The 27884-nt window shown below is 47.3% G+C and overlaps 1 protein-coding gene across 4 annotated transcripts in view; it reads left to right on the forward strand.

The window, feature by feature from the left end:
* The window catches only part of LMF1 (lipase maturation factor 1), a 186030-nt gene that overhangs the window by 70274 nt on the left and 87872 nt on the right, over nt 1-27884 (forward strand). For all 4 annotated transcript variants that reach the window (XM_030483161.1, XM_030483164.1, XM_030483163.1 and 1 more), the window contains one exon: nt 54-119. In XM_030483161.1, coding sequence (XP_030339021.1) covers nt 54-119 — 66 coding nt within the window. The remainder of the gene's footprint in view (nt 1-53; nt 120-27884) is intronic.

Raw genomic sequence — 27884 nt, forward strand, 5'->3', positions numbered from 1 at the left:
AAAATAAAATATTTGTGACAGTATTTTCTGTCTTTTGTTTCTTTTCCCACCAGGGTCTGATTAAAATCCGAGGAGATCACTGCTGGCGAGAGTTAACTTGCATGGATTATCACTACGAGGTGAGTGATCTGCACATCAAGACTAATTTCTCTTGTCTGCTTTCCTTTGGTAGAAAAAATATCCCTCCATGTTTTCTTTCTTTATCATAGCTTTCTGTCTCTGGCAACGCAGCAATGTCCCTGTGCCAGCTAGGTGATGCTGGTTTTCCCAGTTGCATTCCTAAAAGATCAACTTCTCTCTTTCCCTCCCCTCACCATCATGGACTGAATCAGGGGCAGACCTGAACCTCACTGAGAACTTCCTCTGTTAAAATCCTGCAGGAGAAGAGCAGAAAGGAGTTTTCATTGTGTTGAATGCTTTCTGCTTATACTTCCAAAACGTGAATGTATATAGATAGAAACAGAGCATCTCGGTGCTCTCCAAGATGCAGAGCACTAATCGCTGGCAATTCAGAATCATACAGTTTTATCTTTTGGACATCTGTTGCAGTGATTACATTGCATTCTGATTAGAAACTGTGGTTTGAATTCTGGCTCTGACTGTTGTCTCCTCTGTGGTTATGGATTGAGGAGCTCAGCTTCCCCTCTCTTTTACCTAGAGTTTTGCATTTGTGTTTTGTAGAAACAGTGTTAAAAAAGAAATTGCTGCGTACAGGGACACTCCACTGGGCGAGGAGCCCTGATACAGTGAAGGAGACACGGTACTGGAGTGATATTCCCTCCTCTAGATTAACATTGCAGCCACTGGAACCTGCACACCATGTTATAATGCCTCTGCTGTATAAACTGTCTCAGCCTGGAGCAGTTTCTGGTGCTGGGTTTGTTGGTAAGACCTGAGCTGTCAGCCCCTTGGGATGTACCTTTGGGGTGACATTCTCAGTGGACCTTCATCATGTCTGGAAACCATTTCCCCCTTCCAATTAACCCTGGCAGAGCCTGACTTCCCTGACCTGCAGAACGTGTTCCGAGGTGTTGCCTATGGATGACTCTGTGCAGGGCAGGCACTGAGCAGTGGAAATGGGGATGCTTGGACAGGACCTCGCTCTTTGCACCCTTGTATGAAGGGAATTGCAATGTGGGTGCCAGGGACTGTGTTACCAGTCCTGTTAGAGGGTTGGGATTCCTCTCCCTACAACAGCAAAAAAATCCATCAGTTTCCCAGGTGCTGACACCTTTATTTTTCGCTCCTGGTTAACTGGTTGCTTATTGTGAAACGGAGTGTTGCAGGTCCAGAAAGCTCTATCTACCTTTTCGCCTTTAATGCTCCTTTATTTTTCTGTTATCATCTTTTACTTCCAGTGGGTTTCACCCACAGAATGCCAGGGTACCCCATTACACAGGCTGCTGCTCAGTGAGCTCTTGATGCCCCATCGGTGTCGTGCTTCATTCCGAGTAAAACTTTGGATGCAAAGAAGTGCCGTCACTCTTCATCTGGAACACAGAGGTGGCTGCAGTAAATTGTCCTTCCTTTCTGCCATGCCCTGCCAGGCACCTGGCAGCAGGCTGAGAAAAGCCAGCTCCATGTGAGCCCCCCAGCACCCCCCGGCCGGCTCTGCCGTGACCCCAGCCCTCAGCAGTCAGCCTGCATAATCCCAGATAGTTCAAATCAAAACCAGAATCAGTTCTGGAGCCCACAAGGGCTAATTAAGACCATTCCTGTCATATCCCTAATGCAGGATCCCCAGTCTGTGCGAGTAATTGGGAACAGGGACAGGGGGCAGATCACATTATCAATATCAATTATTTTAATCCACACAAAAGAAGCTGCAATAAGAGGAAAATGAAAGAGGCCAAACTTTGTCTCCCAGTGATAACAAAGGGGTGCAATTCACCTGCTGGTTTCAACCAGCCAGGGGGGAGGAAGAAAAGGGTGAAGTTGAGGATACCTCTGCAAGGAGGGGAGGGAACTGGGAATCTGCTCGTAATTAGGATGATAAAACTAGGTATTGGACCAGCTCGTAAGTGGACCTGGGCCAAGTGGAGTCTGCTGTGATGTATGTTGGCCACCCCAGCTCTCCTGTTCCAGTCCTGAGCTGCAGTCCAAAATCTACATGGGCTTCTCTGCCAAGAGAATTAATGAAAACACATGGCCTCCATCTCTGGCGTGGGGAGCGCGCCCTGGACTATTTATTTGTAGTAGAACCAGCAGCTATGCTGGTGGAAAATAACATTTCCCCTTTTGTCAGGAATCGTGTGTGAAATAGTAAAATGTTGTTATGGCTTGGGTAATTAAACGGAGCATATTTTCCCTCCCTCTTTCCTTTCTAATGTGCAGGGCCTTAATCCCAGCCTTTATGGAGATCTGTTCCTCAACTGAAGCCTCTCTGTTTAGAGGGCTTACGATCTGTGACGCTGTGTAATTTGGAGAGGGAAATGGCAGAACGCATGGTTTACATAGGAGAGGTATTTTCCTACCAGCCTAAGTCTGCTCTGATCCCTGAGGGGTAGATGGGCTCCAGTGAGTGTGGAAGAGAAAGGCGGGCACTGATGGAGATGAGAGGACTTTGCTTCACCACCATACCCAGCCTGGCACATGGAGGCTGCTTGGAGGCTGGGGTGGAGGTAGAAACATTTGGCAGATTAATCGTGGCTCTGGGTGCCAGGAGTCCCAAACTCTAGTCCCAGCTTGGCAAAACACCATGAACAGGGAGTTTAACCTCCTTCTGTGTTAGTTTCTTTGCTAACTTGGCCATAAGCTCCCAGGTAGGTGCCTATGTTTGCATGCTGGATGTGTGGATGTATATCGGGGCTCCTGGTGCCCCAGAGCATCACATGCAGATGTGTCCGCATTAGCATGTGAAAATGGACATGCCTGGGAAGTTACAGGCAGGTGATGTCCTGGGGTCTGACATACCATGGGCTTTCTTTGTTGTCTGTTGGCTTTTGTCCCTGTAAGAAGTCCCGGTCAAAGGGAAGCTTTTGCTCAGTGGAACCTGTTCCTGATGCAGTTAATGCAGAGCGAAGCTGCTCCTGGGTTTCAGGTCTGTTAGTCATCCTGATTATTAAGCATTTATCCACTGTGTACACAAGGGTTTACAAACCTGTGTGCAGCAGTTTGCAGGCTGGAGCTAGATTTCTGCTTCCACTGGAACATGTGGCACAGATCCCACAGTGTTCAGCAGCATCTCATCTGTTGGGGAAGACAGAGGCAGCCTTGGTTCCTTGCTTGTGTAAGAGGGGAGATGTGGCTGAGCGTGTGCTCCTGATCCAGAGGCATCCTTCGGCCCCTCTGGAGTGCAACATCTCCTTCCCATAGCCAGGCTCCCATCGCATCAGGGGAAAAGTCTGCTGTGGAAGGTTGTGGCCACTCAAGGCTGTTTCTGGAGCAAAGTACCAGCTCTAGGTACCAGCTCTGTGAGCCAGGCATGGGAGCGGGGAGCACCAACTTGCTCCCCAGGGGCCTCTTCCCACTCCCTCCTGTGCCAAGCTTTATCTGGCCCGAGCTTTGCTAATTCTGGGTGTGCTGCTCAGCTGGCACGAGCACAATGTCTTAACGTGCTCCAAATGGAGAAAATCCTCTTGTGCAAGACCCGTATTTTACAACCTCCCCACAAACCTGCAGCTCCCCGACCCTCGCGCTTGCGCCGCGGAGCACCTTGCGACCATATGTGTTGGCACAGGCCAGGTCGGAGTGGCACAGGCTGGAGACGAGCAGTTCTGACCCACAACCAGCCCAAATGGAGCCTGTGGGTTTGGATGCTGGTGGTGGTCTTGGCAGAGCAGTTAAGCAGGTAATCTTTGGGCTTTCGAAATGGGAAAGTCCTCCATGGTCACATCGATGGCGTCGCCCCGTGTTCCACTGCAGAAGTAGTCCCTGTGGGATGCAATCCAGTGATGCATTTTTATAATGGCTGCCAAAGTGCTGTTGCTTTTTAATTACAGACAGATAGCTTATAAAATTCAGCCACCAACTGGTAGGAACAGCTGCTGAAGCAGCTGCTGGGGCAGGCGAGTGTGGGGAGGAGGGTCCTGCTGGGCATCCTGCTCCTCTGCTTTGTACTGAAACTGCCCAGGGGCTGTTAAATGCATCCAGAGGGTCCCTCGTGTGGGACCTGAGTGGTCTGCCCTCGGCTGGGCTGGTGCTGGGCACAGCTCAGCAGAGGTGTGATCCATGGCATGAAGCAGGCAAGGGAACTGTGGCCCTTCTGCTCACTACGGGAACAACTTCTGTTTTCATAGAATCCCAGCCTGGTTTGGGTTGGAAGGGACCTTAAAGCTCCTCCAGTTCCAACCCCCTGCCACGGGCAGGGACACCTTCCACTAGAGCAGGTTGCTCCAAGCCCCTGTGTCCAACCTGGCCTTGAACACTGCCAGGGATGGGGCAGTCACAGCTTCTCTGGGCAACTCGTAGTGGTGTCAGGGCCCCAGCACCCTCACAGGGAAGAGCTTCCTCCTAAGAGCTCATCTCAATCTCCCCTCTGGCAGGTTAAAGGCGTTCCCTTTGTCCTGTCCCCGCAGGCCCTTGTCCAAAGCCTCTCTCCAGGTTTCTTGTAGCCCCTTTGGGCACTGGAGCTGCTCTAAGGTCTCCCCTTCAGGAGCCTTCTCTTCTCCAGGCTGCCCCAGCCCAGCTCTCTCAGCCTGGCTCCAGAGCAGAGCTGCTCCAGCCCTCGCAGCATCTCCAGGGCCTCCTCTGGCCTCGCTCCAGCAGCTCCACGTCCCTCGTGTGTTGCTGCCCCAGAGCTGGATCAGGACTGCAGGGGGGGGTCTCCTCAGAGCGCAGCAGAGGGGCAGGATCCCCTCCCTGACCTGCTGCTCATGCTCTGGGGGTGCAGCCCAGCGCACGGGGCGGTTCTGGGATCAGATGCACACTGATGGGTCATGGGGAGCTTCTCCTCACCCAACACCCCCAAGTCCTTCTCAGTGCTGCAATTCTATATTTTTAATTATAAGATAATTGTTTCTGAGTGATGCTTTGAAGGGAATGTCTTTTATCCAAGAGTTTCCCAATGATTTGCATCCTTTGCTGCAGAAAGCCAGGCTAGGAAGGCAGACTTGCTATTGAGACAAAGAGTGATAAAGGAAAAGGAAAACCAAAACCAGCTCTCAAAGCAACAAAGTCTTTGTCAGCACTGGAACTAAGACCCTGGATTTGCTTCCCTGTGCTGGAGCCATCTGTAGGTGCTCAGGATGGGTCTGTTGACATGAAGCAGGAAAGTTTGAAGGACTTTGCTAAACCGGCCCCTACTTCACAACTGAGTCACGTTTTAGTTCTGTATTTGTCAGTGCTGCTGAGCAAAGCTTTGTTCATTGCGTACGCCGCTGCGCAGCCACAAAGGTCACTCCTTCTGATTTGTACAAATTGTCACTAATTATTCTGTGACTGTTTCTCTTAAATAGAGGCTGTCAATCACTGCACCAGCTTCTGGCATGCAGCAGCTCTCGGGTTCCTGGAGAAGCTCTCCAGAGCACTGTGTCTTTTGTACCTAATTACGGGCTTGCTGACTGATAGCTGTGCTGATAAGGGTGAGAAGGAAGCTCTAACTGCTCTTTAACTGCCTCTTGATCTCTTTTCTCCCTTCTCTTCCCTCCATTAAACCTTGTTAGAATTTTCATCTTGCTTATCCCAATCTATTATGAAACAAAAAGTAAATAACATCTAGCAATTCTTTTTGATAAATCAGAAAATGATCTGCTTTCATCATCCCTGATGTCTCAGGATGGGCTTTATTCCAACAGTTTGCATTGCTGGAAGCAAAAATGTTCCAAACAGGGAAGCAGCTACTCAGACCTTGTGCTCAAAATGTATGTTTTAAAGTTACAAATTCATATAAGGGAAACAGTGCTGAATTAAACAGAAAAGAAGAATATTTAAAAGAAGTAATAGTGCAAAACATTTTGGAGATGTACCAAAGCTGCCAGAGGGGAGATTGGGATGAGCTCTGAGGCAGAAGCTCTTCCCTGTGAGGGTGCTGAGGCGCTGGCACAGGGTGCCCAGAGAAGCTGTGGCTGCCCCATCCCTGGCAGTGTTCAAGGCCAGGTTGGACACAGGGGCTTGGAGCAACCTGCTCTAGTGGAAGGTGTCCCTGCCCGTGGCAGGGGCTTGGAACTGGATGAGCTTTAAGGTCCCTTCAACACAAACCATTCCATGATTCTGTGAAAAGGGTATGGAAGTCCAGCAATCTGTGCTTGCAGGGCCTGGGGTGAGCTCAGCACGGCTGGACCTGTGGCTGGAAGCCCAGGGCAATTGCCTGCCCTCAGCATCCAGGGTGGTTTTTAGAAGTGCCCATGGATGACACAGATGTGCTGTGGGTTTCTGGGGTTCCTCACAGCCCATCATTACTTGAAACAGTAAAATTTGTACTCTGGTTGGACTTGATGATCTTAAAGATCTTTTCCAACCTAGATGATTCTGTGATTCTATGACCCTAAGCGAGTTGTGGTCCATCTCTGCCCTCACTGGACGACTTGCCATATAGAAGCCAAAGCTGGTGTTGATGTGTCCTCTGTAAGGAGAGCAAGGAGGAGATGAGGTTCTGCCCATGGTGGATTATAAATGCAGTTTGTTTCCATCTCCTGCTGTGAAAGCAAACTGTTCTTTGAGTTAAGGCAACTGACAGCAAAGGGAAGAGCAGTTTGTGTTCAGCTTTTTGGGTTTTTCCATTTGGTCAGAAGTTTTGAAACACGACCTTTTTGGAGGCATAATTGAAAAACCAGTTGTCCTCATTCACACGTACTGAAGTGCTGCTTAGTGTGGGTTTGAACTGAGGATTAGGTGCTTTCTTCTGGCTTTTGGTGATTTGCATGATGTCAGTGCTAGAGCTGGAAGAAGGGCCAGTTCCTGACCTTGCCTGTGATCAATTAAGTAACAGGATCCATCATAAGGTAAGTGCATGAAGCAATAATATTGGCAGATAAATGTCAACACGACATCAAAAGCTTATTACGCTGTATCTGGATTTTGTATCAGGCTGCTGCAAGAAGGTCTCTATCTGAGATGGGTTTTCAGATGAATCCCAGGTGCTCTACACTGGATGCAAAATCTCTTTGAATGCAGTTTGCTGGAAATGTTTGTTATTCCCAACTTTGGGCTGGGCTCTGTTGTGCTAATAATAGTTAAATGCGCACATCACTTCAAAAGAGAGGGAGGAAATGCTTTTCAAGGTGGAATTTGGGCTGGTTTTCCAGGGTTTGGGATGCTGGCAGCAGGTTCTGCTGCAGCTGATCAGCACTTCTGGAAGTGAGGTCTGAGCTCTTAAAAGCTGCAATGCAGGAAGTTTTCCAGTGTAACTGTCCTTGTGGAGCTGGGAGTTTAGAAGACAGAATGATGAATACTGACATTTGTGCCCAGTCATGCTGCTTTTTAAGCAGTGACAAGGGATGCAGGTCTTTGGCAGTTAAAGAATGCTCTAGAACAACTAGGGTGAGTAATAGTGTTAGATTTTAAGCAGAACAAAATCAGATTTCTCCTACCCACAGGGACGTAGAATCTCAGCCTGGTTTGGGTTGAAGGGACCTTAAAGCTCATCCAGTCCCAACCCCCTGCCACAGGCAGGGACACCTTCCACTAGAGCAGGTTGCTCCAAGCCCCTGTGTCCAACCTGGCCTTGAACACTGCCAGGGATGGGGCAGCCACAGCTTCTCTGGGCACCCTGTGCCAGCGCCTCAGCACCCCCATAGCGAAGACACTGTAGGTGTTATCCCAAGCAGAGCAGGCAGGGAAGCTGCTCTCCAGAGTCATGCACTTGTGAGGGTGTAGGTTTGCTCTCAGCAGTGTTTGGTCCAGGGGTCTGGCTTGACCTACCCTGACAGCAGACAGGAGAGATGAATGGGAAGTGGATTCCCAACCACTTGGGAATCCCACCTGATTCCCAAAGTCTGCATTAGTTCAGCTATGACATTCATCAGGACCAGAATCCTGGCAGTGAATCTAGGGGGAGGAGGATCTAGCTCAGAGAGCTATAGAAAGAAAAGGCAGAGCTGCAAATTACCATCATAGAGCAGAGGCAGCATCTTTGGTCCAGGCTCAGGAAACGATATTCTGCTGAAGTAAATTGGATGTAAGCAGGTGGTGAGAGAGGAACTTTGAGGATAGCTTTAGAAGGAAACTAGTGGCAGGAATAAGAGGGATTAGCATGCAATAGGAGATCCCTTCCAGACACCCTTACCATGGGCGGAAGAGCACAGGTTTTGCTGTGGGATTCTATCTTCTCTTTATTTCTTCACCAAAAGTAACTGTATTAAACCAAAGTCAAGTAAGCAACCTCTTGATTCTCATGTTGGTATAAGCCAGCCTGGTCGGTGGCACCTGCCTCCCCCTGGCTGCCCCAGCGTTCCCCAGCAATATTAAACCAAAACAGGATAAATTAGCAAAAGTTCAGTGAAATGCCCCCCAGGGATCTTTCTGTTGTGAGCCCTTGGAGGGTTTTGAAGCGTAGGAAGACATTCTCCCTCCCCACCGCCGGGATCAGCAGCAGAACTGTCAGTCACACTCTCTAAATGCATTGGGAATATGCCAATGCTGTTTTCAGCAGTAATACAATTCCTCTTCCTGGATTCTTTTCTGGTTTTCTTAAGGATTTGTTTTAAGCCTGGTGAAAGCTTCCTGTACAACTATTGGATTTCAGCTCTTCGTTACACTCTCCCACTGTTTCAACCTCGTTTAGAGACCACCCAGGACCCTCATCACTTGCCCTTAAATATTATTCTCTTTTCTCTTCCTCTCCCTCCACCTATTTGGTCATTTTCAATCCTAATCAGATTAGTCCTTACAACCCACTTTGCAGCCACTTAATCAGCTCTGCATGCTCTGACCGTGCCCTTGCTTTTATCCGGATGGGCAGCTTCTCCAGTGGACGGGAATGATGGAGGCCATCGCTTCCCTCTGCCTACCAGGGGCTGTGGGGAGTAATCGGCTGCTCATGAAACGTTCAGGACCCAGGAGGTTTGTCAGCTTTGAAGATAACAGAGGCAACGCTCTGGTAATTATTTAAATTGTGGATTTATGAGCTTAGTTAATGGTGTGTTTTAAGAAATGTGCAAAGAGGAGAAAGATGACAAATTTCAGTGCTATCTGGAAGGCAAAAACAAGAGGGGGAAATAGTAGAAGAAAATTTAAGAGCTTTCCAGCCTTTCAGAGAATCATAGCATCACAGACTGGTTTGTGTTGGAAGGGACCTTAAAGCTCATCCAGTTCCAACCCCCTGCCACGGGCAGGGACACCTTCCACTAGAGCAGGTTGCTCCAAGCCCCTGTGTCCAACCTGGCCTTGAACACTGCCAGGGATGGGGCAGCCACAGCTTCTCTGGGCACCCTGTGCCAGCGCCTCAGCACCCTCACAGGGAAGAGCTTCTGCCTAAGAGCTCATCTCAATCTCCCCTCTGGCAGGTTAAAGCCATTCCCCTTGTCCTGTCCCTACAGGCCCTTGTCCAAAGCCCCTCTCCAGGTTTCCTGGAGCCCCTTTAGGCACTGGAGCTGCTCTAAGGTCTCCCCTTGAGGAGCCTTCTCTTCTCCAGGCTGCCCCAGCCCAGCTCTCTCAGCCTGGCTCCAGAGCAGAGCTGCTCCAGCCCTCGCAGCATCTCCGTGGCCTCGTCTGGGCTCGCTCTGACAGCTCCACATCCATGCAGTGAGCCTGTTATCTCTCGTGCTCTATGGAAGAGGATGGCTCACCTGGCCTCCCTGGTGTGGTGTCAGCAACTTCTCTATTTCTACCACAGCATCTTGGTCCTCCAGGCTCCACAATCACGTCCACGAGGACCCTCTGCTGGGATGGGGCAGCCTCAACGCCCAGCTTGGGACTTGCTCAGACCTTCCACGGAGCCCTCACACCGGTGTACTCATCCCTGTGTGCTCCAGATGGTTAAACAGTCTCTCTTTTTATCATCCTTTGTGGCATACATGGGCATTAAATACTGGTTCTTGGGTTTGCTATATAGTAACATATCAGTTGCAGTCTAAGGAGAGTTGGTCTTCTCATCCATTCCCCTTTCCTCAGTGTTTGTAGGGATTAACCATCATTCCAGCTCCCTTACTTTGGAGATCTTTGGGATGATGCAAACTGTTGGTGTCTGCCAAAATTCAGTGCTCTTCTTTTTCCATAATGTTTGCTCTCAACAGTCTAGGAGTCTAAGCAAAACTGAAACTTGAACACAGTGATTTCATGTAGCATCAGCTGCAAAATGGGGTGTGCGGAGCTCCAACGTACAATTATCCAAAAGCAGCCTGCATCCTTGCCATCTGCTTTTCCAGGGAAAGCAAAATAACTACATGCTTTTAATTGCAGATAGAGTTTAAACAAATAGGGTGTTGCTTTACAAGCTGCTGCTTTCTTCTTTGGAGGTCAGATTGCATTTTCATCCCATTATGAAAACATGCTACTGCTTCATCTCTTCCTTTGACTGTTAAATGTGTTGAATGAATGAATTTTCACAGAATAGTCTGTCCTAATTTAATAAGTAAAATATTGAATTTGTTGCCTACAAACAGACACACAACAGCAGACACACAACAAAGTGCTACTGCAGAAGCTGCGTTCCCCGTGGTGGGTGTGTTTGTGCATCTCCTCCTCCTCCTCTGGTCTCTTCCTAGGAGTTTCGTATGGGAATAACCATAAGAAGCTGTTCTGCGTCTCAGGTTAACACTGTATTGATTATTGCATGTACCAAAAGTTTTTAAGTTCAGCTTGAAGTTTTATTTCCCATAGAAATATTGGGCTGTGCAGGAGAAGGATGAGCCATTGGCAGAATATCATCAATAGCAAAGCCCTTCCATTTGCTGGTAGAAGTTTGAATTATTTGCACATCTTCTATTATTACACTTAATTTATGCTGTTTCCATGCAGTTCTCTGTGTTTTCAAACTTTCCATGTTGAACATATGCTTGATTGGAATTGCAGCACATGGGTAATGTTAATTCAGTAATCAGGAGCTATTGGCCCGATATAATTCCCATACACGTTTCCATCCTTATCATAGATCAGGAAGAATTCCACGTATTTCTCCAGTGCAGGTTTTTTTACTGTCTTGCAACTATTCCAGTGCTCACAGCAAACCCTATAACAAGAATCCAACATGAGGATGGTGCACGAATGAGTTAATAGTAAGTCTCTGCTCGGGTGTTTTGCTCCAAAGTCGTGTGCGCCAAACTGACCTTTAATCTTGGCATATAAATCACTTTCCAGTCCTATTATTTGTAAAATCCTACAGGCTTGCAAATGCACAAAAGAAGCCTTTGTCTCTTATTAATTTAATTTATAGGTTAAAGTTTCAAATCAGTGGCAAGCAAAAGCTGATTTACTGTATTCACTTCAGGAATTGCTGTTCTGGAAAGCATGGCGTTTACTGGGCTGCCTACAAACTGTGCTATGTAATTAGGAGCTTCTGTAATTATATATAATGTCATATAATTTGCTTATCTTTTTGGGTATGTATTATACATAAAAGCTGGGAGGGTAACTCGATGTGGATTAGCTCTTTCAACCCTAAACACTCAACAGATCAGGAAAGCCACTGGGTTTTGCCTTATTCTATTAACACTGTGGCAGGATCAGTGTTTTCAAGCATTTGAAGTTGCTGCCCTTTTCTTTCATGTATAGAGTTATCCCATCATCTCTTGTACAATGCCATTTGTGCTGCAACAAAACGTAGCCTCTTCTGAGATAAAATATAGATAAAAGCAGTAAGGAGCTTTTTTCCCCCACCAATTTAAAACAAGACAACCGTTCCTCTTGTTTTAATTTGACTTAAGCTATGCAATTCCCGTGTGGAGTCAGATGTGGGGATGCTGGTTTCTCTTCTCAAAATTAGGAGTGTTCCCATCTGCAGTTCAGACCCATTTCTTCCACTTCATGGGATTTTGAGTGAAGCAGTTTTGTAACCAGGTTTTCTAGCCTGTCTCCAAATAAGTTGAGACAAAGAAATAACTTTTTCATAACCACATTCCAGGGCAAAAGCTGCGACTGCGCTAGGGGCTCACTAGAGGCTTTTACCTCTTGACCAATTTACATGGAAAAGTAGGGGCTGTGAATCGTTGCCCTTGCAAGCATTATGGAAATACTTGTATTAAAAATGGCGTTTCTCTTCCTCATATTCATGAATTCACTTATCTGTATTTTCCAAGGATCATATTCTTCTTCTTCCCCTTTCAGCCTGGCCGTCTCCATGGCTAAAAGGGATTTTATTGCTTTAGCATTAATCAAGAGGTTTGACAGAATTGAACTGGATCCTGTCCAATTAGACAGAGACAATATTGAGTTTCGAAGTGTCATGTTGGATCCATTGGAATGTAACACGAGCTTGTCAGTCTCTGCAATCAGTACATGGGTTTAACAACGCCAGCCCGAGGTGGATGAATGCCCATCTTTGCCCTGCAGCCATGGGGGAGTCACTTGCCCGGGGAGAAGGTTTTTGTGTCTTCTTGGAGCCCTGTTCCATGAACTCACCTTCCACCTTCCTCAAGGAACTTGCTTAACATAGAATCATGGAATCAGCCAGGTTGGAAAAGACCTTTAAGCTCATCCAGTCCAGCCGTTCCCCAGCACTGCCAAGGCCACCACTAACCCATGGCACTGAGGCCTGGGCTACACTGTGTGTGAACACTTGCAGGGACGGTGACTCCAGCACTGCCCTGGGCAGCCTGTTCCAATGCCTGAGCACCCTTTGGGGAAGGAATTGTTCCTCAGCTCCATCTAAACCTGCCCTGGTGCAGCTTGAGGCTGTTTCCTCTTGTCCCATCTCTTGTTCCTTGGGAGCAGAGACCAACCATCTCCTCTTTCCATCTGGAGCCCTTCTGCTGGTTCCGCTCTCCCCCAGGCTGGGCTCTCCAAGTGTTGGCTGCTGTGGTGAGTTGTGTTCAACACCCCTTCTTCACCCCCATTTTCTCTTGGGAATATTACTGCTTCCTTAACTTCTGGGTGTCAGGCCCATAGAGGAGAGCGTGGGGAGATATGAACCAGTAGCTGCTGGAGCTGAGCAGATTCCATACTGCAACTAGTACAATTAAAGAGCATTTATTGAAGTATTAAATGTGAGTTAGCTGTAATACCCACTTGTCTAACAAAGAACGTGTAGGATTGTTGGTAGCTCAAGGGCCTTGCAACAGTTTTTCATCTTGTTTGATAAAATTTCCTGTCATCTGCCTAAGGAGCAGAAGTGGAATCCCACACAGGAGGTGGCCCGTGCTCTGCATGAGTCGAGTTAGGATTGCTAAATCCTTAAGGCAATAGTTGCAATTAACAGCTTGCAAGCAGCCCACAATGGAAATCTGCTTGAATGTGTTATCCTTGGCCCCGAGGCAAATAAGGGAAATATTTTAATTCAAGGAGTTAATTGCAATTTTAGCAGCCTTTCAGTACCCAGTTTGGCAGGTGATGTGAAACGCTGCCCTGCTCCGCTCAGCCAAAGGACTGGGAACACCAGCACAGATGTGGAAACCAAACAGGAGCAAGAACAGGCTGGGAATGTTTTTTGACTCCTTCTGTCATTCATTAATGATTTTTCAGTGCTGCTGAATACTCGCTTGAAGTTTAATCATCAGAAAGAGTATTTATTTCCAGCCATGCAGAACGAGAGCCCCGTGGGCAGGTAGCATGGGCACATCCTGAGAACATCAGTTGCCAGCTCAATGCTGTCTCACTTTGCCCTTGCTCACTAGTTCTGTTGGTAAACAGAGCTGATGGATGGTTCACAGCCTGTTCCTCCTTTTGAACATTGAACCTGAACTACCTGGGTGCACAAGGGATTGACAGGAGAGAGCAGGAGCTGGTAGAAAACTGCAGTGACCTCTTTTCTCTGCCAAAAACAGTGAAAGGATAATGTAGCATGTAGTTATCAAAGGGTAGTTTTCTCCAAGCCGGTCAAACCTGCCTTTCCTAATTGAGCTTTGGTTTTATTATATAGAGAGCAACTGGCTTTTGTAACTTGCTGAGATTAAAGTTCACCTGAGGGTGCCTCCTGAATTCCTGCATCCCAGGTCTGTGTGCTGACCTCAGGTTTAGGTGCTGTCATTAGGGAAACCTCTTCTTCCAGCAGTTCTTGTCCCAACCTTGATCCTACCAGAGGATGCTTGAGAAGGTCCTGAAGAGATTGTCAAAGAGACACTGAGGGAGGGTTCACCTGACACCCTCCATGGCGAAGTAGATGAGCCCTCTCCATGTTGGGGTGCCCTGGTTTGGTCCCTAAATGGGTGCTCTTCTGCTGATGGCCCTTTCCTCCTGCCAGTGGTCCTCACACTGTGGCCTCGCAGGGCAGGAGGTGGTTAGAAGGGCTGGAAGCTCACCATTTCTTGGCTGAATCCTGCTGGGGTGCTCCTTGTGAGAGATGCTGAGCAGTTCCAGCAGGTTGATCCCTTGGTTTCCCCAAACCCTGCACACACAAAGCTTTAAAAGGGCAATCCTTTAATTCTTTAAGCCACCAGTCTGAATTTCACCATGCTCTGTGTAATTTGTCATCAGTGAGAACTGCCTTTAGACCTTTCCTAAGAAATGGGACCAGAAACATGTCTTCAAAAAGCACCTTTCCTCCCTTAATGCATTTTGCTTCTGCAGAGCGTTTGATCACGAGTATTCCTCTGTGTATGTTTGTGTGCAATTTTCATCAAGCTGCTCCTGCTGTACATTTTCCTAACCACGAGCAGGGTCTAACAGGGCTTTTTATAACTCCCTTTTGCAGTTCCCTGTGCCAAATGTGCAGCAGCAACACACGTGACCCCAGTGTGCTACCAGAGACAAGCGTTAGCTGATTACCTTGGGGGGACGTAAAGGCCAGCAGCAGTTGTGGTACATGGCTGGGTAGCTGCTGAAACACTGGAGGTTTGCTTTCTCTTGGTTTATTCCTCCTGTAAATCCCAGCAGTGTGATTAACATCCAGCCCATCACTCTCCCCATTACTGTAATGAGTTTATCAAGCCAATGGGTGAGGGTGGAGGGGAGTTCCATGGGTAATGGGGTGCGATGCTGCGTGGACCCACTTGTGTTATGACATTAAAGCTGTCTCAACTAGAAAGTGTTTCTGAGATTGGTAGTTGATGTTTTCTTGTTTGTGGGACGGCTGTAAAGGAGAAGGTGCTGTCAGAAGGGATGGAAATGATCAGTAGGGGGAAGATTTTTGTTGCTTTTATTTTTACTTCTGAAAGAAAAGATCTTCTGAACATGGGATTTAAGCAGCCTGAGTGCTTTTGAGGATTTTAGCCATGGCTTTGTCCTGTTTAGGCTCTTTTTGTGTGTAGCCTGTATGAATTACTGGGTCTTACTCTTCTTTCTAGCTAGAGTAACTGAAGAGTAACCCAGCACGGAGGCTCAGGAGGCAGGAGTGGGAGCCTTGTGACTTGAAGGGCACAAGGAAGAAGCTGAAGCTCAGGAGCAGATATTTATTTGCAGATATTTACTCCTTGCTTGACACCATCTCCTGTTTTGTCTGACAAGGATGAATCCAGGTTTCATTGGATGTGATTTGCCTGCAGCAAATCTGTGAGGAGCTCATGCCAGGCTCAGCATCTCTCCCCCTGTGAGTCCTTGCTTTGGGCAATAAGACATGCTTTTAGCAGGGTTGCCTCTGCATCAAGCGTGGTATGGGTTTAATTTGCCAGTTAAGATGTTACTGACTTCTGGATTTCTAATGTTTCCTCTTCTAGGAAATCTTATATGTCACCTATACGGGAGCCCTTTTGGCTGGGGGTTTTTAGGAGAGCACTCAGGAATTCCTTACTGTTTCTCTGGCACTTTAGTTCAATTTACGCTGTACACTAAAGAAACGGTTCCCTTTAGGTTAGGATAGGTTACATGCTCTCCTCTGTGGAAGAACAAAGGGCTGTCTGTTACAGCCAGCGTGGTTGTACGTTGGGAGGTGATGCTGCAGCCGTGAGGATGCGAGCCGGGATTTGGGATGGATTTCACGCGTAAGGGGTTGATGAGCAATGAGAATGTTGCAATGAAATAGGACACAAACAACCCCTTAAACACTGGAAATGGGGAAATAAATGGGATTATTAAAGCACAGAGCGTCGGCTGCTGCATTGTTGCTTCCTGGAGGGACCCTGCAGCAAACCCTTTGTGGCTGGATCCCGTGGTCCTTGCTTGCTGAGAGGGGGCAGCGGGGTCAGGGGGGTTGTTGCTGCCCTTAGGCTGGATCCGTGCCTGGGAACAGCTCTGCCCTCCTCCAGAGGCCTCATGGACTCCTCCACCTCCATGAAGTCTCCATTGAGCTTAACTTACTTCTTTGTACCAGATTTGGCCTTTTTTGGTGCTGCTGAGGTGTTGGTTTAATGCTGTGGCTAAAGGTGATGGCCAAAACTGGGTGAAATTGCTTCATGTTTTTGTTAGCATCAGTCTTTTAACCAGATCTTTGTGGGGAACATATAGTTTGGCCTTTTCCTAAGCTGTTCTGGGTGGTCCCTGGTGTGCAGCACCTTCTGTGGCTGTTTTGGTCACATCTTCTCCAATGGCTGCATGCTCATACAGCCCTTCCTTGCATCTTGGCACAGTATCCCTGCATAGGACATGCTTCGACATTCCCTGAAGTGCATGACATAAAAGCACTATATAGCCATAACCGTGATGCCTTTTCATGCAGACTTTTAGTCCACCTCCTTTTCAGAGCCCACTGGAGATGGTGGCCTGGTGCTCGCGTGGCTCTGGAGCATCCAAACCTCTGCACAGTAGCACGCCCTGACCTCTCCTGCAGGACTTTTCACACTGGGAAAAACAAACCCCCATGGACCTTTAACAAGTGTTTTCATGTTTGGTTTAAGGAGGCTCCACAACATGCTGGGTTTATGGGTATTGTATTTGTGTGCACCAGAGCTGGGTTTAGGGTCCCTCTGGGGTGAATGGCCAAGTTACTCCCCCAGTCTTTTCTTCCAGAAGTTGTAATTTAGAGGAAGAACAGCTACAAATTTGTATAATCTCTCCTTGGTCATCAGACACTGCTGCTGGAGAGTAGGATTGAAGGCCACAAAAAAGCTGGGCAGTGATTTTTACTCTGGAACAGTGGTTGAAATGATGACTTGAAGCTTTATGTGATTTGCCTGTGGTTGAAATGATGACTTGTTTCTCCTGCTGTTAACATAACCTCCTATAACCTCATAACCTTGATTCCAAAGAGTAGCTGGAGCAGACCTGGGCATGCATTGGTGAAGGTGCGAAGATTTCAGCACCTTGATACCATGTAAGGAGAATTGACTTCTTAGATCTCCTTGGGTTCTTCTTAGACAATCCCAGGCCTATGCCCTGACTCTGTACCTGGTTTTGCCCAGTGCAAATGTGGATATGCTCCAGTTCATAGGACTCAGAGACCCGGATCCAGGGAGTCATTCTGGAAGGTCATCTGCATGAGGACCAAAGACCAAAAGTCATCCATGGTGGAGTAGCCTGTACAGTCAATGGGGGAGGTAGGGAGAGGAAGATTCTGCCTGTCTGAAGCTGTATGGATACACAGAGCTGGAAAGTAATTGCCAGCTTTGGATTTCAGTAGAGCATTAGACTTGACGTGCTTGTCCTTAGGGGGAACTTCCACTGGCCTTCCTTTGCCCATGGCTCCAAGAGGAGTTGTCCATGTATTTCATTGCCACTTCCTAGGCCCCAGTTTCTTGACTATGATCCCTCCTTTGCCAACCAGTGGATTCAAGCCCAGTAATGCCAAACCTTTTGCTTCTGTTCTGCAATTTGGGCTTAGGAAAGAGTAAGCACCATCAAAACTAGGACCTGGGGTGCATTCTGGAACCAAGAGGTCATACGTGTCTAATGTGTTCTGTGGGAGTACATGCTAGAAAGGCAACAACCAGGTACTATGGGAATAGTTGATTTTTAGCCAAAACACGCTCCCATAAAAGCATCTTGGGCAGAATTCCTTGCAGTATGCACGTGTTCTTCTTGGTCCTGAGCGTGGTAGCCATTGGTGTGTCCAGGGGACTTGGATGTCAGTGGGTAGTAATTAACTTATCATTTAGCACTATACATTTATAATGGGTTTATGACTTCTGGATTACTGTTTCTTTATTGTAGTCCTTTAAGAAAGCTTGTTGCAGGATCTGGTTCTACCTGCTGAAAGAATTTATTATCAAAGATATTGAGAGCTTTGTCCTGGTTCGTGTACAGATTTCACGGGATAAATCGTATCCATGTTCTGGGACCATGAGTGTCTGGCTGTGACACCACCTGCTTTTGATAAACTATGAAGTGGCCCCTCTTGAGTAAATGAAACACAAATTGCACGGAGCAATTACACATCAGCCTTTTCATTCCCTGCCCTCAGTGTTTGAGTTTCACTTTATTGCTGGAGATTTAGCAGAAATTTAATACTTTATCTTCTTCTGAAGAGTGAACCATCCCTCCGAGGCCCAGCATTCCTTTGGCTCTACAGGGTGGATTTTGGGTTCCAAGCACAGCTTATGGTTTGCCAAATCTCAGTTACTCTGTACCCACGTTGAGTGGATGGTTAAAACCTTTGAAGCTTGCTCAAGAATGTGCTTTACATCCAGTGGCATGGCAGGGAAGATTCCTCCTTTTTAATGTTTCATTGAAAGCAGCCTCTGGTCAGAAAGCCAGACTCAGCCAGGACATTCTGAGTCCCTCATCTTTCCAACTGCTGGGTTAGGCCACCAGAAGCATCTTTATTCGATAAGGATCCAAGATTTGTCTTTACTGAAAGTAATTCAGAGCCACCGATGCAGCGCTTAGTCTTGTGGTTATTAGATGAGCATCTGATCTGCTCTGCAGTGGGGATGCTGTCCTCCAGCTTTACTAATGGTAGGAATTTCATCAGCCTGTGGGGCTCTGGTGTGATAAATACTTCCATGTGTGAGAATTTGACAGTTCAACATAGGAGTTTGATGGACTTCTGTGCATAAAAGCATCCACCAACTCGGGATCATTTCATGTGTGATTGAAACAAAATATGGTGTTGCTGGAGAAGGAAAACCTGGCACACATGTAGAAGAAGAAGGGGGTTTAGAGTGTGTCATGAGCATGGCTGAAGCCTGGAGAGCCCTGAGGTACCATGGTGGTGTTGTCATGGGAATTGTGGTGGGTCAAGAATATTGAAATGGGATTTGGTGGAAGAGGAGGACGTGCAGAGGCAGGTCTGTAGCATACCAGGCTATGGAGCTTCAGCTCCTGATGGCACAGCTCTTTTGGCACTGTTTGCTGCATGCAAGAGATCTGCATCCTAGGATGCAGAAAATCAGAAAGAAAATAGGGTAGGAAGTTAATGGTGGTGTAGCATGCAAAAGATGCACCCAGGCGCTACCTCTGGGATCAGCCCATGGCCTGGGTCCAGAGATTGGGCTGCTTCATCCATCATGATGGATGAAGCTGTAGTTAGCTTATTCTTCATGATTAGGCTGTCTCTAGGAGTGCCATCTAGTGCTTCCCCATAGTACTGGAGCATCCCAAACCCTTCCCTTTTGAGAAAGTAGGGTCTCCATTGGCTTGTTTTGTTGTACTAAACTAAGTGTTTGTGGAAAGCTAGGTACTTTGGCTCTAAGCTTCTTTGGAGGTTTCTTTTTAACCTGCCGGAGGGGAGATTGAGATGAGCTCTGAGGCAGAAGCTCTTCCCTGTGAGGGTGCTGAGGCGCTGGCACAGGGTGCCCAGAGAAGCTGTGGCCGCCCCATCCCTGGCAGTGTTCAAGGCCAGGTTGGACACAGGGGCTTGGAGCAACCTGCTCTAGTGGAAGGTGTCCCTGCCCGTGGCAGGGGCTTGGAGCTGGAGGAGCTTTAAGCTCCCTTCAGCCCAAACCATTCCATGATATTAATGCTGTAGGGTAAAACTCTTGGCTTTAAATGCTTATTTCCAGTCTGCTCTCTCAAAGAATGTCCTTTGTTCCTTTAAACTAAAATGGTGCTGTTGCTGTGGAAGGATGGTGCCCTGGGCCCTCTCGTAGGAGGGCTGAGGTGGGAGGAAGAATGATCCCATTATTCCCCATAGACATGTGGGGAGGTGCACATGCAGTGGGGCTGCTTTGACGGGGCGGGTGGCTGCGAGGATGTAGGATTCCTTCTGATTTGCAGGGGGAAGAGGGGGAGCAGTTTGGGTTTGCCCCAAAGGGCTTCACCCCAAAGGTTATCAAGATTTTGCCTTTGGTGAGTTTAGCTCTGGCACAGAGGTCCCCAAGTCCCCATCGACACATTTACAGGCCACTCTAAGTGAGTTCTTGCCAAAGCTGTATCATTTTTATGTGGCTGTTAAGAGTGTAAATCTGTCCATGTTGTGGCATAGAAACAACAGCATTTTCCCTTTCCAGTCTTAAAAACAACCCAGTGTTGTTTCTTCCTCTGGTTTTTGTCCCACAGCACTGGGATCTCCTGCGTGGATGCAAAGACTGAGGAAGCAAATCCTGTTTTGAAATGGAACAGGAGATTGTGTCTTCTGATATTTGAGGTAATGTAATTTCTAGTGCTTTTCTAGAAGATGTTCTTGGGTAGTGTACATCTAGGTATAGTGATGATTTGATTAGGGATGAGCACTGGATATAGGGACTCTCAAAGGCAGGGATGAGGTTTTCTGCATGGGATGCTCTCAGGCAGGTCCCTGAGGCATGTGGCACTGGCAGGAAAACCATTGTGAAGCCATTGAAGGTGTCACGCTTCTTATCTGCTTTTTATTTATTAAAAAGGGAAAAAAGAGGCTACAAATAAAGCAGTGTCACAAGATCCCACTTGTAATTGAGGGTCCTAAATGAATTAGCTATGGTGAATGTTCTGCATGGCTTTCTCTCTCCTCTGAAGAAGGACCCCTTTGTGCATCACAGCCCAAGGCTGCCCGGGCAGGATCCGCACATGAAATACCTGAGGGCATTGCGGGGCCTTTTCCTCCCTCTGTTATTTTCACACTTCTCTTCCCCTTTCCCTGCCTGTCCTTTCAAATTCTTTGGGTGGGAGGATTTCCTAACATCTCTGTTCAGCATCGCTTCCTCTTCAGCTCCTTCCTGCTTCCCTCGATGCCTCTCAAATCCACAGCAGCAGTAGTGTTTTTAACATACGAGCTGCTGCTGTGGATTTCCAGACCTCCACAGGCTGGCAGATGCAATGATCCTGATCCAGGGATTTGATATTGCTCCTCTCACACTACTTTGTTGGTTTGACCACTGTGACTGTAACCTCCTAAGTGATGTGCCTCTTAATTTTGGGCTTACTGTTTCTCTTTACATTTGCTTTTTGTAGTCTGTTACATCCTTTTTTTTGTGATGATTGATACTGTTTTGCTCTATGTCATTGACTGAGCTGTGGCTTTCCAGAGTATTGCCGGGAGCAAGTCTGGATTTGGCAGCAGCTCTGCTCTGGAGCCAGGCTGAGAGAGCTGGGCTGGGTCAGCCTGGAGAAGAGAAGGCTCCTCAAGGGGAGACCTTAGAGCAGCTCCAGTGCCTAAAGGGGCCACAGGAAACCTGGAGAGGGGCTTTGGACAAGGGCCTGTAGGGACAGGACAAGGGGAATGGCTTTAACCTGCCAGAGGGGAGGCTGAGATGAGCTCTGAGGCAGAAGCTCTTCCCTGTGAGGGTGCTGAGGCGCTGGCACAGGGTGCCCAGAGAAGCTGTGGCTGCCCCATCCCTGGCAGTGTTCAAGGCCGGGTTGGACACAGGGGCTTGGAGCAACCTGCTCTAGTGGAAGGTGTCCCTGCCCGTGGTAGTCTACAGACAATAGCTGTTAACCTTAAAAATACAATTGTATTTTATATAATCATATTTAATACAGTTTATATTACAATTTCTATTTTAAACTTGTAATTTAAAGTAATTAATGACCAACAGGCTCGAGACCCTTCTAGATCTTACATTGAATTTGTGCTTCCTGACTGTACAGACCCGGGTTCTGCCCTCCCGGTGTGTGCACCAGCTTTTCCCCTCCCAACACCCCCTTGTGCGTGGGGACCCGCAGCCGGGGAGCGGAGCTGCTGGCGGGTGAGGAATGTGTCCATGAGCCCCGCAATAAATCAGGATGGGAAGTGTGTCAGGAGAACTGCTCCACCAGCTGTTCCACCAAGCTGTCACTGCTCGCTCAGAGACAAGAATTAGGCTGATACAATAAGCACAGGACTGTGTTCTGCCAGCATGGCCAAACTGGTCCAGGTTATCTCTGTTCCCAGTAAAGGCGAGCGTTGAGCCAAGCTCCATGCAGGGCATTCCCAATAGCTGAGCATCCTCCAGGATGCTCATCTTTCCAATGGGGTTGTGCTGTCAGCAACATGCTCTGCTGCACCAGGAGCTTCTCCAGCCCTGGTTCTGTTAATGTAGGTATCCTTAAAGAGGGGTAAATCCAGTACAAACCCATTACCCCACTGCCGACCTACCAGTGCAACCTGGCTATAATCTGTTCCAGTTGTAAACTTACAATCAGCCCTCACCCTTACTCCCCTTTTAATACTTTTGGGGTTGTTTAAGCTCAGTCTGCTCAGCATGAGTATAATCTTGTTTCACTGGCCAGAGCAGTGTTGGTGCAGGCAGGTCAGGCTAATTAAACTCCACAGCCACTTGTGTACTGACACTTTTGATAGAGTAACTGGAGTAATTCATGTCTCAGTCCAGCAGCACCCGAGCCAGGCCTGACATTGGAGACATATTTCATAGAGCAGTAATGAGCCCTACTTTCAGGTCTGCCTCCTCTTCCCCAGCCCTCAGCAACGTTCCTGCGACACGCTGTTTACTCAAGGAAATGAAAGCCAGCAATGTGCATGCTGAGGGGGTTTTATTTGTGTTTTGGTGTTTAAAACAAAAACACCCCCCTAAAAAAACCCAAAACCCTCACAACACCCTCCCTGCCTGTTAAAGTTTGTGCATGATTGATTTTAGTGGGTGGATTAAAAGAGCAAATCTTTCTTTCCACGTTCCAAATCATCCATCAGAAATCAGAGGGGAGACTTTTCTGCCCTCTCCGTTATCCCGGGTTTAATTGTGAGGCCTGGATGTGTGTGCAAAGCGTTTCTGAACGTAATTGGATGAGGGTCACTGCCTGCCCTGAGATATATGGGCACACTAATCAGAGAATAATTTCAACCCGGGTTGAAGTTGCCAGTAAAAGTTGTAAAAGTTAATTTTATAGGAGCTTGTACAAAATATCAGCGAGCAGTTTTGGTCTTGGGGTTTATTTGCTTTGTCTAGTGACATTTTTATTATGTTTTATTATTATTATTTGTGTTTTAAATGCAATTTTGGGCAGAGGGGAAAAGAGAGGAGGGAGTGCTGACCTGAATAGCAGCCAGAGCAGTGCAGATGGATCAACCACAGTAGGAGGAATTCATAAAGTGACATGAGCTGCCCCAGTTGCAACCAGAATTCAATCAAATTGAAGGATGGTTTATATATTTTTACCCTTATATTCGTTCCTTTGATTTCCAAGAAGTGCTAACGCGCATCAGAGCGTACTGAATAAGTGGATTTATGTATTCCATAGCCTCTTGCTCTCTATGGATGAAACGCTTTGGAGCTGCTGTCCTGGGCTGAGCCCTGTGATACCTGCGGGTAGGGAAGGTGGGACATGGCTCATGTGGTGGGAACACACACATTTTGGGATGTCTGTGGGACAGCACATGCAGAGAGCAGTCAGTCAGTTTGGAACTTCATCAAACCCAACTCCAGGTCATTTTTTGTGTTACAGCTATGTGAGGCCTTTCTTAATCTGCCCCTAATAAGGTTGGATTGTGTGGTTCCCATTAGTCTTAATAGATATGGCTGAAACCCAATGTCATCAGGTATAGATTGCTTCCATTTATATCCTTATTTCAGGTGAAATGCTTCATGCTTGGATTTTTGCCATACTTGCCTTTTTTTTCCCCTCCATAACTTTGAGCACAATCTGTTGTTGAGTGGGGCAGACACATGCCTCTGATCTGAAAAAATTCGTTAAGGATCTAATTGTACGAATAAGCTTAGGATAACCCACAGGAAGTAAAAATTGAATCTTATCCCATTGTGAAAACATGAAGCGGGGGAACTGAATGTGAAGCAGCAACTGGAGTTACCCTGGAGCTAAAGCAGAGAGAAGATGTGCAGGGACATCAGCAGACCCTCGCTGGACTCTGTCTTCAGCGCCCTCCTGCAGGCACCCTGCCAGGCACAGGCTCTGCTGCGTCCCACACCAAAACACACGGTATAAAACGTTACAGCCCTTATAAATGAGTAATTGCTTTGGAAAGAGCCCTGTTAAAAGAGTGAATGATGGCAGTGCCATGCAGTTACCTGTTAAACTGGAGCAAACACCTGGAGAGCCCCAGTGAAGTTACTGGCCAGCACTGACAAAGCACTGCTGGATCACAGCGCAGCTCTGCTCTGGAAGGCTGGGCTCCAGCCCAAAGAACCTTCCCTGCTTTTTCAACACCATGACTTCAATGTGCTTTCTCTAAATAATTTTCTGTGGTCCTGGAGAATCCCCTGAGCTTTTCAGTTTAAATACAAGCGAGCCCTCAAATGGAAGCTTTGTAACATTCAAGCAGCCCACGGTGATGGTTTCTTCAGCATGGCGCGACCTTGTTTCCAAAAGCAAACAAGATGGTCAGACTTCTCATTGAAAGATTTTGGGCTACTAAATGACCTGAAATGCTTTTTGATGCCTGTCTGGTTGGTTACCTTTATATTTTTTTCCTTCTAAAGTGAAAAGTTTGGTGTCTGGAGGGACCGTTGGTAATTTTAGGCTCATGCTTGTTCCATCCCCAGCAGAGATGTCAATGTTTGTCAATGAGGTGTGGCAGTAGTGTCTCATCATATTTTCCTTGGAGGATGTTGAGCAAGGGTTTGGAATACAGGTTGTGAGAGAATCCTTCACAGTAGTCTGTCACGGCATCAAAGCAGCATCCTTGATTTGAAATGGTGTTTCAACTGCCCCTCGTTTTATCTGATGCTACCAACACACCAGGTTGCTCTGTAGCTGCAGTGCTCCTGAAGTCGGTTCCAGTAACCTGAGGTTCTCTTGCGGTGAGGAATCAGCTTTGGGAGCCCCATTCTCCTTTACATGCAAGAGGTGAGATGGATGCCAGGGAACAACAGGAGCGGGACACCATGGAGCTCTAGGTGTATTGTAATACAACCTTGTGGCAGCACAGAGGTACCTTGTAGAGAGGAGAAACAGGATGAGTAAGCACAGGTACATCAAAGACCTTGGTCCATGTTAGTGTGGGGATGACCTTTCCTTCCTAGCAAAGCCAAAGGCCAGCAGACTGGGCAGAGAGCCCGGCATGTTATTGCCAGTGGCTCCAGGCTTCCACCCTGCGTGCAGCCTGGTCAGCAGTTGTGTTTCATAGAATCCCATTCTGATTTGAGTTGAAGGGACCTTAAAGCTCATCCAGTCCTAACCCCCTGCCACGGGCAGGGACACCTTCCACTAGAGCAGGTTGCTCCAAGCCCCTGTGTCCAACCTGGCCTTGAACACTGCCAGGGATGGGGCAGCCACAGCTTCTCTGGGCACCCTGTGCCAGCGCCTCAGCACCCTCACAGGGAAGAGCTTCTGCCTAATGTTTAATCTCAGTCTGCCCTCTTTCAGTTTAAAACTATGTTTGTTCATGGTTTGTTCATGATTCCACAGTCACTTCACATTAGGCGAAAATAGGACTTTTCAAAGGGGGGATTGTGTAATTGGAATTGTTTTTGAGCTCACTGTGAGCACCATTCTCATTCACCTTCCTGTTATTCATCTTAGCATGTCATCTGAGCTGCAGAATCCCTATTGTTTTCTGCTGGACTGAGCCTGGTAGCAGAAAAATGACTTTGGAGAGACCTCAGGGGACATCATCACTAATAATAAACCGCTGGAGGAGTCAGCAAGTATTTTGCATTGGCATTCGACACAAAACAGGCATTTTGCCATTTGACTTCAGAGAGTAACTGCTTTGCTTTGCTGCTTTTGGGGCACTCTATTCTGCACACTCTGTATGCACTGAGGTTCTGCTGCTCAGCTGCACCCATTCAACCCTGTGCCAGGTGATTTTTTTATTACATAGGGCAGATAAAATCAAATGTAAACAGCATTTGAGAAGGGTTTGCCCTGTGAAGCACTGCACTGTTCCTGTGCTGGGGGTAGAATGGGAGTTCAGGTTTGTACATATTATTAGAAGCTAATTAGAAATAGAGATGTGTTTTGAAGGTTTATTCAGTGTCTGCAGGACAGGTAAACTGTTAGAGCTGTAGCAGTAATTGGTCGTAGTGTTCCAGTAATAGATGGATTTCCTTATTTCTGCAAACTTTACCTAGTAAAGTTCAGTTGTAGTTTGGAAAAGCAGGGAAGTCACTCAGCTCTTTGTAACATCTACCAAATATTTGATCGCAGGCTTCATCCCCTATATAAAGACAATCAAAAAAGATTTCTATGATTCTATAATCTTTGCAATTTATGAGTTGAAGCAAATTGTTTCTTCTTAGTAAATGTATAGATTATACTGGGAAATGTGCTCTTTGCCTTGATGCTTGTGTCTGTAAAGGCTGCAGGCATGCCTCTGGTCTGTAGAGCAGGGAGCGAGCTGCTCCACCAGGGATCTGCAGGGGTTGATGTGGTGGCCAGTGGGTACCAAGGCCCGGGATGTGCTTGATCAGTGCTTCCATCTGTGATTGCTCCAAGCAGCACATAAGCAGCATCAGCACAGGCAGAGGGGAAATGTGGTAAATGCCACTTGATTCTGTTTATGCCTTGTAGTGACATTGTTTAATGCATGGGTCCTGCTTTGCAGAGTGACACTTTCTGATGTGCTTCTGTAGAGAAGGGCTCAGTAACACGCTGCTCAGGGAATTCTTGAATGCTTTCCCAGCGGTTTCTTTCATTACTGCAGAAGTTGAATTCCAAGAGCCAGGCTGCAAACAATATTAGTGTGGGGATGACAGATGGACGCTTGTAATGCTGCTGCCTGCATTGCTCCAGGTTTGATGCTGAAGTTTATTAACCAGAGCAAAAAAGAAACGTGGGGACAGGAGAGGTCTCATGTATGGTGGGTGAAGCTGAGCTAGACGGGACCAGGTGACTCCCAGGTCCCTGCTCTTGGGGGCTGGGGAGAGGATGCTCAGGCAGTGAAATGCACCTCGTCCATACCTTTGCTCTCCCCCATGTTCCTTGAACCTTATAGTCTGTTTTTGAGTGTTGAAGGGATGCCAGGGGGTTGTTTCTGGCTTGTGGAGGTTTGGGTGAGCAGTGGTTGGTCTCCCTTCCACGTCTTTCCCTGTGGCTCTGAGACCAAACACAAAGCTCCAAGAGCAGAGCTGGGTCTGGTAGGTGGCAGCTCCCAGGCTCCAACGGGATTTGGAGCAGGTTCTGGATTCCCATCTCACACCAGCCCACCCTGTGAAGAACAGAATTAAGAGCTCTGAGCCTCTGCTTTAATTGCATTTGTAGGTACCCATAAATTCCCCTCATTTTTCATTACCATGTAGAATGAAGAAATCACACTCTTGGCTCTCAGACTTCAATAAGGAGCCCAGTGTAGTCTGTCTCCTGTAACTTTGCGATGGCTGAATCTATTAATGAGTGAGAAATCACTTAGTTTGACTCTTCTGTTGTATCTGACATTGAACAGTTTCGCAGCTTCGGTTCCTGGGTTCAGGAAAACATGTTTAATTTTCACTACACATCTGTGTGATTTGGGCTCTGTAACCTTCTCTCACTTCAGCAGATACCATCAGTATGGGGCTTGGTGATATTTCAGAGGGGGCTGTTTTGGTTCTTATTTATTTGGGTTTTATGTTGTTACTATGTATGTCTACTCTAAAGAGTTCCATCCTAACCCTGGGCAGCCCACGTGGAAGGGACAGCTGAGCTGGAATACACTTTTATGGAATACACTTTTATTTTATGGAATACACTTCTATTTTATGGAATACACTTTTATTTTACCTAAGAGCTGCTTTTGGTTCTGGATGCGTAGTAGGTTAAAAACCCCAGAATTCCAGATCTTAATGAACAAAACTAGGATGCATGGACTTCATCTCCAC

This window comes from Strigops habroptila, chromosome 4 (genome assembly GCF_004027225.2).
Source record: "Strigops habroptila isolate Jane chromosome 4, bStrHab1.2.pri, whole genome shotgun sequence".
Lineage (NCBI taxonomy): Eukaryota > Metazoa > Chordata > Aves > Psittaciformes > Psittacidae > Strigops > Strigops habroptila.